This window comes from Neolamprologus brichardi, chromosome 15, assembly GCF_056152115.1.
Source record: "Neolamprologus brichardi isolate AB-2024 chromosome 15, ASM5615211v1, whole genome shotgun sequence".
Lineage (NCBI taxonomy): Eukaryota > Metazoa > Chordata > Actinopteri > Cichliformes > Cichlidae > Neolamprologus > Neolamprologus brichardi.
This window is the reverse complement of record NC_142118.1, coordinates 12,420,428-12,438,839: the sequence shown is the minus strand read 5'-3', so window position 1 is coordinate 12,438,839 and position 18,412 is coordinate 12,420,428. Positions and strand designations below refer to the sequence as shown.

At 38.4% G+C, this 18,412-nt stretch overlaps 1 protein-coding gene across 9 annotated transcripts in view; it reads left to right on the top strand.

Moving 5' to 3' along the window:
• otofa (otoferlin a) overlaps window positions 1-18,412 on the top strand; it is a 78,853-nt gene that overhangs the window by 16,738 nt on the left and 43,703 nt on the right. For all 9 annotated transcript variants that reach the window (XM_087851859.1, XM_087851861.1, XM_087851862.1 and 6 more), the window contains exons 3-4: window positions 5,744-5,832; window positions 14,045-14,144. In XM_087851859.1, coding sequence (XP_087707985.1) covers window positions 5,744-5,832; window positions 14,045-14,144 — 189 coding nt within the window. The remainder of the gene's footprint in view (window positions 1-5,743; window positions 5,833-14,044; window positions 14,145-18,412) is intronic.

The window sequence follows — 18,412 nt, the reverse complement described above, 5'->3', positions numbered from 1 at the left end:
TAGTGAAGGGTAGTTTGTCTGGGTGAAAATGCCTTGTTGATGCCAGAGGTCGACGAAGAATGGCCAGACTACTTTGTTCTGACAGGAAGGCTACAGATATTGGGCAATAGAAGATTAGTAAAACTTTGGCTGGTCTGATGAGTCTTGAATTCTGTTGTGACGCTGGGATAGTGGTGCCAAAATTTGCCATAAGTAACATGAAACCTTGTAACAACAAATTTACCGGCAGCTTTTGTTGGGGTGAACATGAGCAGGGAGTCTAATACCTGCAAATCTTCAGTAGGTTGTTTTCTTTTAAGTATGTTTAATTTTTAACATTTTATTGCCCTGAGCCTGAAAAAGTAAAATTTAACATTTGGCTAAATCACAACTGTCACGTAATCACGTTATTTATTCATGCCTAATAAATAAATAGATCTAAGTAAAGAAAATTGCAGTGCATGCAATCTACCTAGCAGGGTGAAGCACAAAAAGGGAATCTTCTTTGTCTTGTATATAATATCAAAGTCTTCGTTTTTTCATGAAATAAAAAGCATAGATCGAAAATTGAAAAACTGGTGCTCCTTTAAGGCTTAATTTCGAGTTTAATTTTGCATAGCACAACCAGAAATTGCTCTGTTTGCAGACACTTGTTTACAACTGAACACCACCAAGCTTTTCCACTTTCCCACCTCTCATTTTATTTATCTGTACTGTGCAGGTATTTAAACCACTGTAAGCATTTTGTCTGTCACGGTGGCTACAAAAGCCTCAGGCAGCATAAGCAGCTTAAGCTTTCTTGTTGTGAATTCCTGTCTGCATTATTTTAGCAATAAGTTGTTCTGAATATTATACCAAAGCAACATAACAGACATGACAATGCTATGAACAGATGTTTAAAGGTGGTGCGTGTCGAAAAAATAGTAGGAAAACAGGAAATGTTTACAAGCACTTATACATATAATACGCATGTTTGTATTGAGTTTACATTCACTGATTAAAATTTGTGGTTCTCTGACTCTGGGGAAATTAATATGGCTGCCCAATCTCCCTGGTGTTGTATAAACAATTCCTAATCACACTGTGTTGTGTATCATATGACTTGAAGTGTGTGTGTTATGCAGTGGTGTGTGTATAGGGCATTAGCTGTGTGCGCTGTCATTTGTGCACCATTAACACCATGCTGGGGCCTCCTTTTCGCACTCTCGGCTGTTCAAACATGCCGGAGGAGATTCAGTATTAAATGAGATGTGGCACGGCTGTATTAGCCACTATCTCAGACAACGACTGTCACTTCAGGATGTTTTCAGGCTGTGAGGGTGGTGGGAAAGAAGCAGCAGTACTAGCTTCTTCTGACTGAAACCTGGGAAAACAGGCTGCCGATCCTGAAGGTTGAGTATACATGGACCGATGGTAATGCACACTTACAGGCCTGGCCGCAGATCCTTGAAGGTCTAACAGTAGCAGGTGGAAACCACGGGATTCGCTAATGGGACGGTCTTCATGGATCTCTTGTCTGACAGCCTGCAGTGTTCTCCTAAGTGAGAGGCCCATATCAGCAAGGGGTGAATTACTTTTAAATCACCTGTGCAACATTTATCCCTCTGCCCTTGTGAAGACTCTTTCTCGTCATATTGTACAGCAAGAGGCTTAGAGGTGATTTACTGAATGTGAATCAACACCTGTATGTATGACGGGGCTAAATTTTACAACTTACCTTGAGTGATATGTTTTATTGATTAGCATTCAAATATCTCAGTGAAGACAGAACAAAGATCTACCACAAAGCAAGAAAGCATGAGACAAGGCTAATCAAAAGGTATTGGCTGAAGCATTTGCTTATTACGCCAACCCTTTTAACAAAAGATCTTTTAGCATGCAGCTCCTGTACACAGGGCTCGAAGCAAATAATAAAACAAAGCAAAAACAAAACAAACAAACAAACAAACAAGAAAAAAACAAAAAAACAAAAAACTTTCCACCTTAGTAAGTAACTACATCAAAGCAAAAGAATCAAGAGGTTTTTTTGTTTTTTGTTTTTGTTTTTTTTTGCTCTTTTCATTCTTGATATATATATTTTTCTAATACTCTATTTTTAAACATATTTTTAAACAAGGAAAATGAACTACACCTTTTTAAATCACTGTCATAACTATTCCACAGGTTAACTCCTCTAACAGAAACACATCTCTGCTTTATATTTGTCCTTATCTTGTTTTTTTTAAAGAAATCTGTTCCCCTTAAGTCATATTGACTCTCTGTGACTTTGAACAGCTTCTGAGTACTGGGGCAAAGCAAGTTATTTTGTGCTTTATACATTATCTGTGCCATTTTATATTCAACTAAATCATAAAATTTCAGGGTATTCAGATTAATAAACAAAATGTTAGTTGGTTCTATATAGTTTGATTGGTTTATAATTCTTATAGCTCTTTTTTGCAACTTGAAAATAGGAAGAGTGTTCGTTTTATATGCATTACCCCATATCTCCAGACAGTAAGTCATATATGGAAGCAACAGAGTACAATAGAGTGTGTATAATGATTTTTTGTTCAGGACATGCTTTGTTTTATAGAGAATAGCAATGGTTTTTGACATTTTTGTTTTCACATAGTTTATATGAGACTTCCAACTCAGCTTATCATCAATTATCACTCCTAGAAATTTATTTTCGTACACTCTTTCAATTTCAATTCCATTAACCCTGATTTTAGATACATTTTTCAGAGCAAAAATAATCAATTTTGTTTTCTTTATATTTAATGATAACTTATTTACATCAAACCAGTTTTTTAATATATTTAACTCCTTTTCCGCTGTAGTCAGAAGCTGTTCTAGGTTTTTACCTGAGCAATACAGAGTGGTATCATCAGCAAACAATACACATTTTAACAGTTTGGAAATGCTACATATGTCATTTATGTATAATATAAATAATTTAGGGCCCAGCACAGAGCCCTTTGTTTCTTTTATCTTCTGGTCTCACCCTGTCATAGTTAATCAGCACAGGTGAAGTGAGTAATGCATCACAATTGGATGTCATACTTTATTAATGGAAGCTGTAAAAGCCAATTAATTGCTTTTACCACATCTATCATACTTTCCTTAAAAGGCTAACTGCTAAGTGTTTTATAATTCTCGAGTCCCTTTAGTGTGGGGATTAATGAATCTAAGTAATTCAATCTTCCAATGTAAAGCTGGTAGCAACAAACCTGAAGGAAGTTTGGATATATTACTTTGCTGAAGTCAGCTCTGATTAGAGGTTTGAGAAAGAAAGATCATTCAAGCTCAGTTAGAATGTTAAAGGCGAAAGTTCATGACAGTATAATTAGAAAAAGATTGAAGAAGTTTGGAAATTTGCACAGGTCGCCAGGAGATGGCCTATTTTTTAAAAGAACATAGCAGCGCGGCTTAGTTTCATCTAAACAAACCACAAGACTTCAGGAAAAATGTGTTTTGGACAGATGTGACTAAACTCTCATTTGTCCAAAGGACATTGTTTCAGTGGTCAATTTTCATGAAGATTTTGGATTTGTTTTGCTTACTCAGCCATCTTGCAGTTGCTGACTTGGCGATAAATTCCTCTGTTTACCAAAGTTGTCCACAGTCAAATGCTAAAAGTGGTTCTACAAGCTACTGAATCATAAGGTGCACTTGATTTTTCACAGGACTGAATAAATTCCTGTGAAAAATTTCTTTTACTGATGTCTGCAGCCAGTCTTGACTCAGCATTTTATTAAGATTGATGCTCTCAAGTCATATCATAGCAGTCCAACTCACTTTAAACAAGCTTTGGATATCTGTTGGCAGCAATATGTTTTACCCACACACAATATATGTTGTTTTTAAAGCTTTCATTTATAAAATAATACAACTACATCTTAAAGAATCAGCCACCTAGATGAGTGTAGAAGAAAAATTTAATCTCATTAGATAGTAAATATTGTCTAGATGTATCAGACTATCTTTTCTGATTCATATAAAATGATAACAACTCATCTATTTAGATGATTCAATTTAAGTCTCCATATAGACAGCAATATAATTTACACTCAACAGGACCTTCAAGAGAGATATCGTGTCGATGATTATTTGTCATCCAGTAAAGATAAATCATTTCAAATAAACTTCAGTCTTTGAAAATATACTAAAACTGTTATTCAGAGCTAATTCCTTTTAAAATGCTAATTAGCAGTTATCCCTCAAAGCTATCCTCAGACTCACAAACAGGAGGATAGTAAATATATTTCATTGGATTTTTGCTTAGCTCCTGCTTTTTCTTGTTTTCACTGATGCAAAAAAAGTTATCAGTAAGCTTGGTTGGTGCAGTATAACCTGGAGATGTTCAGCGTGATGAATAAAACATCAATAAAGCATTAAAAAAAATCCCTCCTGAACATTGTCTCTGTAGCTGTTGGTGATTTATTACTGCAAAGTAACAGACATATGCTGACATAGGGCCTTGAATATAGTCCAGGACTTTGGTTGACTTTTTTATTTTTGCCTATACTTAAATGAGAAGATAGATAGTACTGTGTATTTTACCTTGAACTTAAAGGAATTTTATCTAGTAAACAGTTAGATGGTGGATAAATTAATCATGTCAGGCGGCGGCTGTGTGAAGGCAAGAGAGGACCCAAATGCACGGCTCAAGACACACGGGGATAAACTCAAAAGGCAGGTCTTTATTAATAGGAATATAAGAAGTCATACAAAACTATACTGGGAGAAACTGAAGCTGAGGCGCTGGGAAGACACGGGGGAACGCACACAACCTAGAGGGACGACGCAACACGGAACAAAGGGATACTCTGACATAAACACACAGAAGGTAATGAGGGAAGTGGGAACACACGGGGAACACAGCTGAGGACAATTACTCATGACCGAGCGGGGGGGACACGAAACTGAAAATACTGACACCAAGATGTGGACCTTAAACACAACACAGTACACAGAGAAAGAGATGAATACAGGAGGGGATGAGGAGAACACAGAACCCAAAGGACGGGAACACGGTACCAGAACAAACACCACAATAAAAGCATGGACACAGGGGGAATCCAAATACCAAACCAAACAATCCAATGAAAATAAGGAACAAAATACAAAACCACAGGAAAACTAAGAACACTGGGTCAAAATGACCCAGGACCATGACAAATCAGTTGAGAAAAATTGATTTTGGAAAAGTGTTGATAATTGCCTTTTTAATATAAAAATAATAATAATAAGTACATAAATCAGATAAATTGGAAGTTATAGTTATAATATAGTTGAACTAATGTGCAAAATCACAGGCTGCATATAAAAGATAGAATGTGGCCACCATGATGAAGTGGAATAGCCTGACATTAACATAGGTTTTACAGGCAACGCAAAGCACTTAAGACTGACACATATTATCGCTTGAGGTCAAAACCCTATGCCAGGCTGTTAACATACATTTATCTTTAATGCTGTCCAGTTTTAAAATCTGAGTCTGCAGGAACTTTTTTGCAACCTCAAGTGGCAATTAGATTAACTGTTTTTGCCATTTATGCAACGGCTCCATCTGTGAGGTTACTGCTTGGAGAAAACAACCAATTTAATGGTGTCACTCTGAACATAACAGAACTTGTCACTTTTTTCCGTGCATTTAATTGATTGCATTTGCATATAATCCGAATAATCATAATCATCATAATCATAATCATAATCAATGCTGCATGCTTTGCATGTAAACATTAGCTGCAACCTGACCATGTTTTTTTCTCTTTTTCAGACATTTCGATGGCCCATTGCCAGCAAGCTGGATGGAAACGAAATGCTAGAGATCCAAGTGTACAATTACAGCAAGGTCTTCTCCAACAGGTATGGTGCTGTATAATAATTCAAGCCCCCCAGACAGCGCTTCAGAGTAAATTGTCTATGTTTGCCTTCCTGCCTTTCTGTTGCAACCTGTGACCACCTCAGACTGACACATGATGCATGTAGCTAACCTAATGAAGGAAACACTTAAATTCCCCTTGGGGTTTGCTCTAAATTGACTCACCTGTATGCAACAGACTGCAAACAGCAACCAGGGCTGAGTAAGCATCACGCCACAAAGTGGGAGACGTAATGAAACAGTATTTAAGTCTTGGTAACAGGCATATTTATCATTTCACATACTCCAAACAGTCACATCATTTTTTTAAAAAAACCCATCCGGTCCTGTAGCTGATGATACAACTGAAACTTGAGTATCATTGTTTTTAATCCTTACAATATCTGTAGGTTTAAAGACAAGTCAGACAAATGTTTCATTTTTTAAAAAAAATTGTGTCATAGCTAATATGTTTTTACTGACACATCCCAACCTCACGAGGTGTAATCATGTGAGAACCAACTAAAAATATTACTGTGAGGTTCATCTGACCTGAATCATGGGTGCAGCATGACACTAATAACTTATAATGCTTTGTCTACAAAGAAGAGCCTTATTTTTCTGTCACCATTTCTCACATGTCCGAAAGAACACATTCCTATTTCATCAATCCAGCCGTCCAACTAGGCCATGTAACTGCTCTTGTACTCCTTGCACATTAGTATTTCTTACATTTCAGATATGTATTTGACCTCTTGATGCTCATACCTGTGTGATGCCTTTTGAGAGCTGCCAAAATGCATGTCACCCGAATACACCCTGTATGAACAGAAATGGAGCAGAATGTACTACTGCTCTCCTAATGTGTTGTTTCTATTATGCTTCCCGCATAGACAAGGTGTAGAAATCATTTGTGCAAGGCTGTTTGCGTAAATTGGCTAGTTAAGGAATTTCCCTCTTCTCCTCACTTCTTCAATTTCTTGTTAATTTTTCCTTTATTTTGGTTCATTTGGATGGCGCTGTGCACTTTTTGTGTCCTACTTGAAAAAGCGATGGACTGGTTGTACCAGGAAGGCAGTCCACCTACTGTGTCCATAACAAATCCAGTCAAATTAAACCAGCTGCCCAACTTCTCAGAATGGACTGATTGATGTGTCTAATATGGTTCAGACTAGAAGAAACATTGCACCACCCACCCAGTTAATAAAGCACAGTAATGTTAACTTCCTTCTGTGTGTGCCCATAAGCATCAATACATGTGTGTAGCACCAGCTCAATAGTTAGTCTATGTAACCTAATCATGTCTGCAGTGTGCAAATTTAGCTGCATGTAAATGTGTGTAATAAAGAGCTAAATGCTGGTGACAGGTGTGCAGACACATGCTAGATCAAGTCTACATCAAGGCAGATTTGAACTGTCAGCAAGATTTCTTTATGCCATTGTGTGGAAGACTGAAGTTGAAACAAAGACAAACACATTTTTACAGGCATGCATGACAATTAGGGGTCAGTGAGTTTAGGAGGGTTTGGGCAGGGGTGGACGGTTAATTTTCCCAAATGGCAACATGAGAATCTGAGACTTTTGTGGAGGGCCGCACCAAAAAGCTGATATCAGTTCACCTCAGTATTAATTTTATCTTCTTATAGGCTTATTGTTGGGGCCCTCCACAACAGTCCCAGTTTGTTTCTGTATGCAGCCCCTTGGGAACTTTATTTGCCTAATCCTGCTTTAGTGTGGCTGTCCTACAATTAGCAAGTCACTACAGCTTAAGAATGCAGTCCCCTTGGCTTCTCAGTCACATTTAACACTAGTTGTACGAAAATACACCATAGGGAAGCAGCTGATATTTTTTAATCTTTCTTGTCATTTTTCTGTCAAAAATTAGCCTTACCAATTCAGAGTGAAAAACTGTTATACATAACGTGCTAATCAAGCTAGCTACTTACGCAAAGCCACCTATTCAAAATGGTCTGTAGTTATATGCTCCCTAGCAAAGATGTAAAATCTAACAGATTAAAAATTTACAGGAAAAACCGTATTAGGCTGGGCAGTAACACCAGTGTGAGTAGAACAATGTCTACATTAGCATTTTGCTAAAAGCAACACTGCACCAAAGTAGCAAAGTTTTGCAGACACATGACTGCTGACCATGTGACATAACTTCTCCACCATTCTGGATGTGTGACAATCACTATTCTGAATGTGGAGTCAAGTGAATAAGGCCCTAGTCAGTAGGATTAAAGTATGATTTATTGGGTTGGGGAGCTGTAAGAGCTGTAAGCTGTAAGCGTGGCAGTGCAGTGTGGGGAAAATTACTTAGAAATAAGTTTGATGATAATTTGTTTGTGAACTCTAGTAGATTTTCTCTCTTTAGAGATTAGCTGACCTGTGATGCTACTTTTGCTACTTTTTGATTTAGCCAACTAAGTTAAACACTGCAAAGCTATCAGTGTAGCCTATACTAAACTGATATGGTTTGCATTGCAATTTTTCAGTTTTACTACCACCTGGCAAGTAGTTAGCAAATGTTTGCAAACTACAGGCAACCTGTTAGGAATCTAAGCAATTAACAGGGCACGACTGTATATTGAATTGACTGTATATTGACTACAGATTATATATTGAATATATAATGTATTGGCTGTGTATATAGAGGGTCTTGTTTACAAAAAAGAAATATAACAAATTCATATAGGTGCAAGCATGCCATTGCTCTGACACAGCAAGATTCTCATTCTTAACGCTGTATATAGAGTTATAATTTTTTCAGATGTTTTTTCCAACTATGGAAAGCTTTTTCATAACTTCAGATGGATATTAATTCTGCATCATTGATCCTTAAGAAATGAAGGCAATTTTTACAGTTGTACACTGTCAAAACAACTGCTAGATCAATTTAAAAAAAACATACATTAAATTCAATTTAAATGCAGAATTGATGCGAGCCAGAGTTTCTCTTGGGTGGGAAAAAAAACGCTGTTCTATTTTAATGTAACTTTTTCATTAACTTACTTTTTCATAACAGCTCAAGCACATTTGGAGATGGTTGAGTGCAAGCAAAATGTATACTTTGCCATAAGTAGGCAGTTCTTAAATGTAAAAACTGAGTACATAAGCATAACCTGACACACATTTAAACAGGTAAATAATTCAGTGTGAGTCACAGCTTTTGTGGTTCTTGCACCTGTTCCACATGTCCACAGGCTACTTAATTACCAGGGTATTTAATCTACTTCATCACTGTTTGTACCAACACACTTTAGGGCCAGTGTGATACACCCTGCCACCACAAATGTGATCACATTACAGAAACATAAAGAAAGGGCAGTGATGTGTAATGACCTCTTTGCTGTAGTGACATATAGACCGTGTTTTATTTGTTTTCTCATGTGGCTGAGAGATTTGCTTTCATATTCGGCCCATCATGAGGTACACTGTGTGGGAGTTATTGAGCACTGAACAGTGACAGGTTATATGATAGCATATTCAGTGTTCTAAACCTGAGGTCGTTGGTTTCTCAGTGCGTTGATTGTAAGACTGAGATAGAAGCCACAGGCAGAATGCCTGAGGCAGACTTAACAGTAAGCAAGCGAGAACTCAATATCAGCAATAAACACAATTCTAAAAGGTCCAGATGTACGAGGAATAACCTAAGCGACCAAGCTCAGGAACATAAACAAAGGGAAGGGGACTATGTATACGGATAGGGCTACCTGGAATTAGACACAGGTGAGGAACAAGACATAGGGGAGGACAAACAAGGAGGAAACAAAGCCAAAAGCAAGACAAAAAAAGTAATTTTTAGGTGCTTTCAATTGATCCTTCCTGTCCAGCAACATATATAATAATGTGTATGTGTTAGTCCCCGTAGGGTAATTACTCCTCCGCATTTAACCCATTCACCCAGTGAAGCAGTGGGCAGGGAGCAGTGTGTAGGGACGGTACCTTGCTCAGGGGTACCTCAGGGTATGCAAAATAGTATTCACTGATCAATTGAGAGTGGTTGCAAGAAGTTACTGGCAGCTGCTGTGAAATGGAAACAGAGGCAATTCACCTTCAAAGTAAAACTTGTGCATTTTGAAAGGCATCTATTTTAGCATTAAGGGATAACTTTTTTTTTGAAGACAAACATTCTCCATTTGCAGTTTGCATCACACATTGTTGAGTTTGCTCCTTGGGGTTAGCTAGCAATTAAATGTAGACTAGCTGCTGTTTTTCACACAATTGTAGCAATCTGCTAGCTACCAAAAAAATCAGATGGAGGAATTTTGTGCAACACTTTCCTTGTGACCAGTTTCACTCAGTGATAGCCAGTTATCTCCAGCAACCACTCTTAAACCAGTTGGCTAATATACAATTTTGCTAGTGGCCAACTGTACCGAGGGGTCGCTGATCAACCTGTGTGATTGAGGAGTCTTCAGCTAAACAGATAAACCTGGTTTAATTTTTGCTTTTGTTTCAGTGCAAAATGAAAATTGTGTCAATAATAGGCAGATTTTGTCTATGCTCCCCACCCCCACACGCATCTTTACAAACCTTATTCTCTCTCTTTCTTCCACTTCGCCTCTCTATCCTTTGGCATAGTTTGAAATAAAGCAATCAGTCAAAACAAACACATTTACATATAATTCTTTGTTTTGTCCTGCAATGGAATGTGTCTGTTACAAAGCTCTAAGAGTGCTTTATGTATATGCATCACAGCAGTAAAAGGAGCTAAACCGCAGGACCACACTCAGATTGCCATGGCATGCTGATGGGCAATAAAGCAAGACATAATAGCTTTTTCTATCATTTGCGGTTAAAAATTCTATTAAGCTCATCTGCGTGTGTGAAAAGGAGACAGGGTGTATTGATTGCATCCCCATGAATCAATAGATCATCTTTGAACAATCCGGTGATGCGTTCAGTGAATCTGCTCATATTTGTATTAGTGGCAGCAGAGTGCTTGGCAGAGACTTTCTGGCGGATCACCGGGGCACACACACTTCTGTCAGCTGTAACATTTCCATTTCACACTATCCTCCAGCTGCACTACCTGCCGCTGCAGTGGATTAGAGCATCTTTGTGAACCCTCTGTCTGCCTTGGAAAAAATATTTTACATTTCAAAGCTGAGCTCACCTCTTCTCAAATACACCTGAGCCAGACATTTTGCCATAGTCACACCTTAAACTGAGAAAGAGAAGAAAAATTAATGCAAATTGAAAGGGAAGGGAGCTGAATCATGAAGCAGATGAAAGTAAATTGTTTGCAGGACTTCAATCAATAATGAATGCCACCTTTGAAGTGCTAAAAAAAAGCGAGCCAGAACATGATAGGCCTTGCTCAGTTCAATTATTCAGCACTTGCAACACGTGCTACAAGGGTTGAAAGGAAATGACAAACCATTTAAGTAGCACTGGATATATTGATCACCCCTGTCTGGTAAAGGAAACAGTGCAGTGGGTTATTAGTAATATTGCTCAGTCACAGAAGTTTCTATTCATCTTCAAAAGAAAAAAAGTTTTCTGCACAAAGCCATCTATATCCACACAGATGTTTTTCTTTAGTCATGTCAGGCCTGTAGAGCTGTGCATGGAGTTATGCATTGGGGAGCCTGGCAGATACTCACTTTCACAAAGGCAGAACCTGCCAGCACCTGAGGGGAAGCACATACTGTTTTTGGTTTTTTTAAACCTGCAATTCAAAGAGAAGTCAAGTTCCGGAAGTCTAAATTTACCTCATTATTAAGTTTCGAAGCTCTGCTGACAAATGTAGCTTCACTTTCTACCGTAGTTTGAATTCATCACCACTGACTCCAGAAGAAAGACAAAGTGAAAACAGAAGGTATAGAAAGAACGAGAGATTAATCTAAGGAAAGGGGAAAAAAATAATAGCAGACTGATTGCTGCTTTTGTTGCAGCTCATTCATTTAATGAGATAGTATTCGGGGTCGATAGTATTCGGGGGGTGATGTTATGTTGAATTGGAGGTGTCCTTGTGTACATGTGTGTGTTTGTGCATACTGCAGTCCTTCACTCTATTCTGACTTGTCAGGTTCAGTCCTGTTGGTTAGATCACATTGTTGGCTGTGATCCCTGCAGATTTCCTCTGTGTGTGCATGTGTATTTGCAAGCGCGTGCATGGCAGCTGGTTAACTATTGTTTCCATGCTTTCGTTTTATGATATTGTATCTCCCTACGGGCTCGTATCCAGGCTGCTGTTTGTGTGTATGCCTTTCCTTCCTTTTGATGCTCTCTTTGAATATTTATCACCCTGTATGTCACATATGCAGTAGAAATATAAGATGCAGCTTTATTTTCGGTCAGTGAGTTATCCGAGGTACATGTTTGTGTAGCTGTAAACATTGTTTGTCACCACTGTATATGGCAGAAATGCCATATAGTTGGGCTCAATGTGGACTTCAGCACACGGTCTTCATGTGTGGCTGACTGCTCTGCAAACAACACACTTTTATGAGGGAAACTTTTTAAATTATTCAGCAGCTCTAATTGACCACCTGAATGGGGACTGTACTGAGTTTCTACCCACTGTAACATTTTATGTGGTGTCCTTGGGCAGTGAAGAAATCCATCTTATGATCTAAAGTTTGCAATAGGGAGGTATCCTTATGTTGGTAATTCTTCAGGGGGTTCTGGATGGAGGCAACGCATTATATCAAAAAATGTTTTGTGTATGTTTCCTAAACGTTCCATAACATAAAATGAAATTCTCTCCTGAAAGCATTATGTTGATTGATCATCAGTCTGTCTGTCTGTCAATCCCATTTTTATGAACACAGTATCTCAGGTAGTCGACCTCGAGGTAGTTTCTCCACAGTTTGCACAAATATGAATATTTAAGCTTCAAAGCACAAGTTACTACACCAATGTCTGACACGATAGAATATAAAATGACATTTTATGCCCAAAATACCAACGGTAGACTTCTCCATGATGTCACACTTTCATGGACATTATTAAATGCCATAACTTAGGAACAGAAAAGGAAATGTGACCATATTTCACATTTTGTCAGATATGTTGCCTATTCTGAAAATGTGCTGACTGTAAATCTGATTTGTGGCTAGGTTGAAGATGCATTTGCAGCCTCCACTTTTTTTTGTAGTGCCTTTATAGTAAAAATCCACATTTAACGCAATCGTGGCTACAGCAATATCTTTTATAAGAATTAGCTGTACCTCATTTGGACATAATTTATAGGTAGAATAAATAGTAGATGGATAGATGTTTAATTTACAGAGTAGTTTTGACCAGTGTGGAACATTTTTGTGTTAACTGTTTGATATTAAGCATGAAAAATGTCTAAGTATTTTAAAATAGGCAGTAAAACCTAATTCCTATTGCTTATCTGCTAGGAAAATTAGTTATCACAGCAGAAGCAAAAATCATTTCACAGATGCACTTCCAAACTAACCGGGGAGTTGGGGCACTAATTACTTCGTTTGAGATGCAGCATATGGCAGAGTGAGCTGGTGACAAAGGTAGTGAAGTACTTTCTCACAGTCTGTCACCGCAAATGTCCAACAGAAGTAGAAAGAGTGCCAAAGTGATATGGATCAAGTTAGAAACCTGCAGTGGCCAAAACAGCTCAGTTCACTGCTGCTTACATCCAAAAAAAGATGAGATGTTGTGTAAAATTAAATGAAGCCGCTACAGGATTTGTTAATTATTAAAATCCCATGTATTTAATGAAATAAGGAATAAGATGACAAATCAAATTTTAAACTGCGAAATGTTTTTTTAATAACAAAGACAGAGACATGTTAACAGATTATAAATATATATGTAGGGTTTTTTTCCATTCAGCAATTCACAGCTTCTTTTGTCATATTTTTGTTTTCATAATGTGAAAAAGTGATCATAAGTTCACAGCTCTACACTCCTGGTGAGCCAGTTTAGCACACTTTTATAATAAAGAAATTATGTTGTTACACACAAGAAAATTTGGCTTGGTCATTGTATTGCTTAAACAAGCAAAGCCTTAAAAGGGGGGGGGGGGGGGGGTGCAAACTTTAAAGGTTTAAACTAGGACATGTATGTTTGCATGTGTTTTTTTTTTTTCAAATGCAGTGATGCGAGCGCTCTATTGCAGCATGTAAAACAAAGATAAACAGATGGGCAGCAGAGGAGGAACAAAAGACAAGTGACACAATGCCATTATTGATTCTATGGATTTCTGTTTACAATGCATGGCTCTTTGTTGCTCTTTTCCTACAGACTCATTGGGACTTTCTGTATGGTGCTTCAGAAAGTGGCTGAAGAGGGACATCTAGAGCTGACTGACACACTCATTGATGATAACAACACGTCAATAAAGGTAAACTCTCACATTAGAGCAGTCTACAGACACAAATCAATGTGAGCCAGTCCAAATATTTAGACAGCATTTTCATGTGACTGCACCATCTAATTTGAAACCTTTAATGTTGGGCCTTCAATAGCTTTATTTCAGTTTATGTTGGGATTCATTCATAAACCCATATTTTATCGACAAGACAACACAGATAACATATCAAATGTTTAAACTGAGAAAATAACAGAAAAAATCAAAGCCGTTTTGAAGTGATTGGCAGCAAAACATTGAGTAACAGGGCAACAAAAGGAAAAGTAAGTTCAGCACGAGGAACATTTTGCAGCTAATTAGACAACAGGTCAGTGGCATGTTTAAGTATAAGAAAAAAATCTTGGAGAGTATCTCAGAAGTAAAGATGGACAGAGTTCCATCAATCACCAGTAAACATTAAAATCTGGTTATTTTTTCTTAATTTGGATTGAAAAGAATTGTGAATAGAAGTCGGCTTGTTCGCTAATGATCCTACTAAATCAGTGACATCTTTTTCAGTGGTAACAATTAACAGTTTTGAGAAAATAAAAAAAGCTCGGATAAACATACAACATGTTACCCAACAAGCAACAGATGGCAAAATTAGCAATTTGTTGCTGAAAGTATAGCATTTTGCCATAAAATAGGTAAATATTATTCACTCAAAGATGTTATAGATGTCTTTGCTTTATGAACTGATCACATGTCACTGTTGAGTTTACATATTGTTTAGATTTTTCCTAGTGGCCAAAAGTCACTAGAAAGTAACACAGGCAGTAACTAACTAGGATAGGCTCCATCTTTAGCCTCACTGAAAAGATCAGTAACATTTGCTGCGAACTTTCAAATATCTTTATTTTAAATTCAAGCAGAGACTCCAAAGTGCCCAAAATGTGTCAAAATGAGTCTAATCTAAAATAGATTTTACTGAATATCACAGTCATGAAAACATGCCTTTTCTCCATGGTTACATTACCTTTAGTTAGGTAGCTGAAAGAACCTGATGAACACAGCAGAGGTTAAAACTGAGCCTAAATTGAACATCTAGTTTTGTAAATTATACAATTTGTATTAGCTTCCAAAATGCATTCACAAGCAAATAGGGGACCATTAAATGGATAAATCACTCTTGAATTCCACCTGCACTGCTGAGAAAATAAGCAATGTAACAGTCATCACTTGGCCTATAAAGGCACAAGCATTAAGGACCCTCACATCAACAAGGATCTGATGGAAATACAAGTGTGTCGTAGCAACATCAGCACATTTGCATTTAACATGAATCGAGATATTTACTATTGATTGGAAATTTTATTTAAAACCGCTCAACCGAGAGCAGTACAGTGGTGAGGTTGAGAGTGAGGCTGACTTAGCAGCGAATGCATAATGTAAGAGTGAATATGTATATGGAAATGAGGGCAGCACAATTGAGTGTGTGTGAGAGAAGCTAACCATATGAGCTTTCAAACCACCCCAGTGTGCAGAATGGTGTTCCTGGAACCGGGAGCACTGATGTGATGCTTCTGAGATGATGACACACAGCATGGGAGAGCTTCAGGGTTTACACACATTGCACACATTGACGCACATATCCACAGACATATGTGCAAGTTGCTTCTCATGAAAACAGGAGAATTGTATCACTGTGCGTCCCTGTAGCAAAAAAATGGTAAAACTAAGCCAGACATAACCTGAGAGCAACACTTTTACTTACAACCCTGCACTGGTGTGGTTGCCATAGAAACAAATCGAACTCCTCGCGGACCACAGCTTTCGCCTTGTGAGGATATAAGGAAGAGCTGGCGACACGGAGAGAAATGGAGGAGAAAGGAGCCGAGAGCCCCATGTACATTTTTTTCCTCATCCATCTTTGTCAGTGGAATAAATTGGCTGCTCTGTAAAAAAGATCAGGTCGTTGTCAGGAGGCTAAAACTTGTCCAAACAAGACTCCCAAGAAGGCACTAAAGACACACTAAAGTGTCACCCATGTTTCTGACCTGGATTAAACAAGCAGTTAGTGTCAGTCTGAATTCCCCCAACAAATACCAAACAGAAGACATCATTTATTGTCCTGTCAAGTTTGTTTCTCCCATCAAGAGCTTTTTCTACACAATTAAACTGATATAGACATGCCAAGACTATGTATTACTGTGTTCTCTATTGTTTTGTTGTTGTTTATTTCAGTGAACTACAAGCTCAGTTTGACTTGTGTGTTGGTTGTAGCATATAAAGACTCACTCATGGCTCAGTGGTTGGTGCACCCTGTCAGTCAAAGCTGCCTCTCAACTAATAATGATATACATGAGTGTGTTAAATTTGCTAACGGGTCCCAAATCTGTTTGTTTTTTTGTTTTTTAAAGACGGTTTCTGCTTCAGAGTTGACTCTTCTTCTCTTTGGCTCTCGGAGGAGGCGGACACACTTTTTCTCCTCTCCCTTATCTTCCCTGCTTATGTCCTTGTCTAGTCTCGTGGGTTTTTTTGTATTTTCCCTGGAACATTCTCTCACAGTCTGTTCTCTAAAACCTAAAAGAGGAATTATGGATTGGATCAACTGGTCCCTAAATGAAATTGACACCCCTTTCTCAACGAGACGTTTGGGCTTGGGTGAGCCTGAGTGCTGAAGATATCTACCTATTCGGAACCATGGTAACAGGGTTCTGGCTGATCGGAGCTGGCTTGGCCCTGACTTATCGAAGAATTAAGAAAGCGGAACCGGCTGTTCAAACCCCCACAAAGCTGCCCGCTGGGATTGGAACAATGGGAGAGGCGTGAGTTTCTCAAAATGGGCTCATTGAGTCAGCACGGATAAGATCTTGGAGAGGCTACGGCTGCTGTGAATACTCAGAATAAGATCTCTGACTGCAGACTGGATACATCTCGGAAGGGCTAGCCCGGAATAACATCTCTGGGCGCAAAATTGGATGACATCTCGGGGAGGCACACTGCCGTGAGTTCTCAGAAATTGGCTCCTTGAGCACAAGAAATGACAACATCACAGAACACAAGTATGGCGAAGCTCACGGCTCTCCAACAGGACCAGTGTTGGACTGTAAAACTGCTTTGAAATTCATATGAGCTGTTCGCACTAAAGTAAAAAAATAACATCACTTCATGCGGATACCCTCTCGGCGCCAGCTACAAGGCCGGAGGTGAACAAAATACCCTGATAACGACTGTGTTTAGTCTGTTCCTTCCCATTCCATGCAAGGCCACCTGGGTTGGCTGGAAGACTGTTTACTTAGCCTGGCAGGGCGAAGGACACTGTCTCAGCTAAACTATGGACACGCACACACATACATATACTGATACTGATAAGCACTCACCGACGCATCACCCTCCCTACCCCAGATTCCCATGTTGCTGTCTGTGTTTATTGTGCTATGATGTGTTGATATCTGTGCATTCCTGTATTATCCTTTTGTGTTACACATTTCGATGTTTTTTTCCTCGCTACCTAGCCTGACCTGTCTCCCCAATGTGATGTTTGTGTATTGTATGTACGGTTGGCAAGGTCTGTCATCTCGGTTATGGGCAAAAGACCTGCAACTGACAAATAAAGGCTATCTCATCTCATCTCATTTAAATACAGGAGTTGAAAGGGATTCACTCCGTTTATTAACATTCTCAAGTTGGCGTAAATGCAGTCTTCTGACACTTTAGCACACATCTTAAGCTAACATGTTGGTCTTGGAAAACTGTACAATCCCAGCTTAAGTTTTTTAATTCGTGTAGTAGTTGACGCTGTAGGCATTCTTCCTGTGCCGAAGAATATGTTAGATTAAAATAACTTTACAGCATCTGCAGATAACCTGCTGTTTCTCAAGCTTTAACAGCATCCAGCCACATGATATTGATGGCTGTGTGAGTATGTTCTAATGTCTGGATACACTGCCATTCTAGCAAATGATAATTATATATGTAGCAAGGGCAGAATGTCTTTTGACGGTTTCTCAGTTAGAGGTATCACAAGTGATTATATCTGATTTTGACAAAGGGGTAACTAAGTCCCTACAACAGCTGAGAGAAGACTGGGATTTCCTTAGCAAATGAAGTCTCATATCAGAGGAAACAAAGACGCATTTAAAAGATACTGTATCTGTAGAGAACAGTAGAGTTTATAGTAGAAGTATACGTTTCTGGAGAGGACACTGTTAAAAGATGTTTTAAACTTTATTTTGGGGAAAAGTTAAAAAAGTGCTTTTCAGACCTAACTTCTAACCATTAAAACTGAAGAGAGATTTTAGATATTAGATAATGCTTCA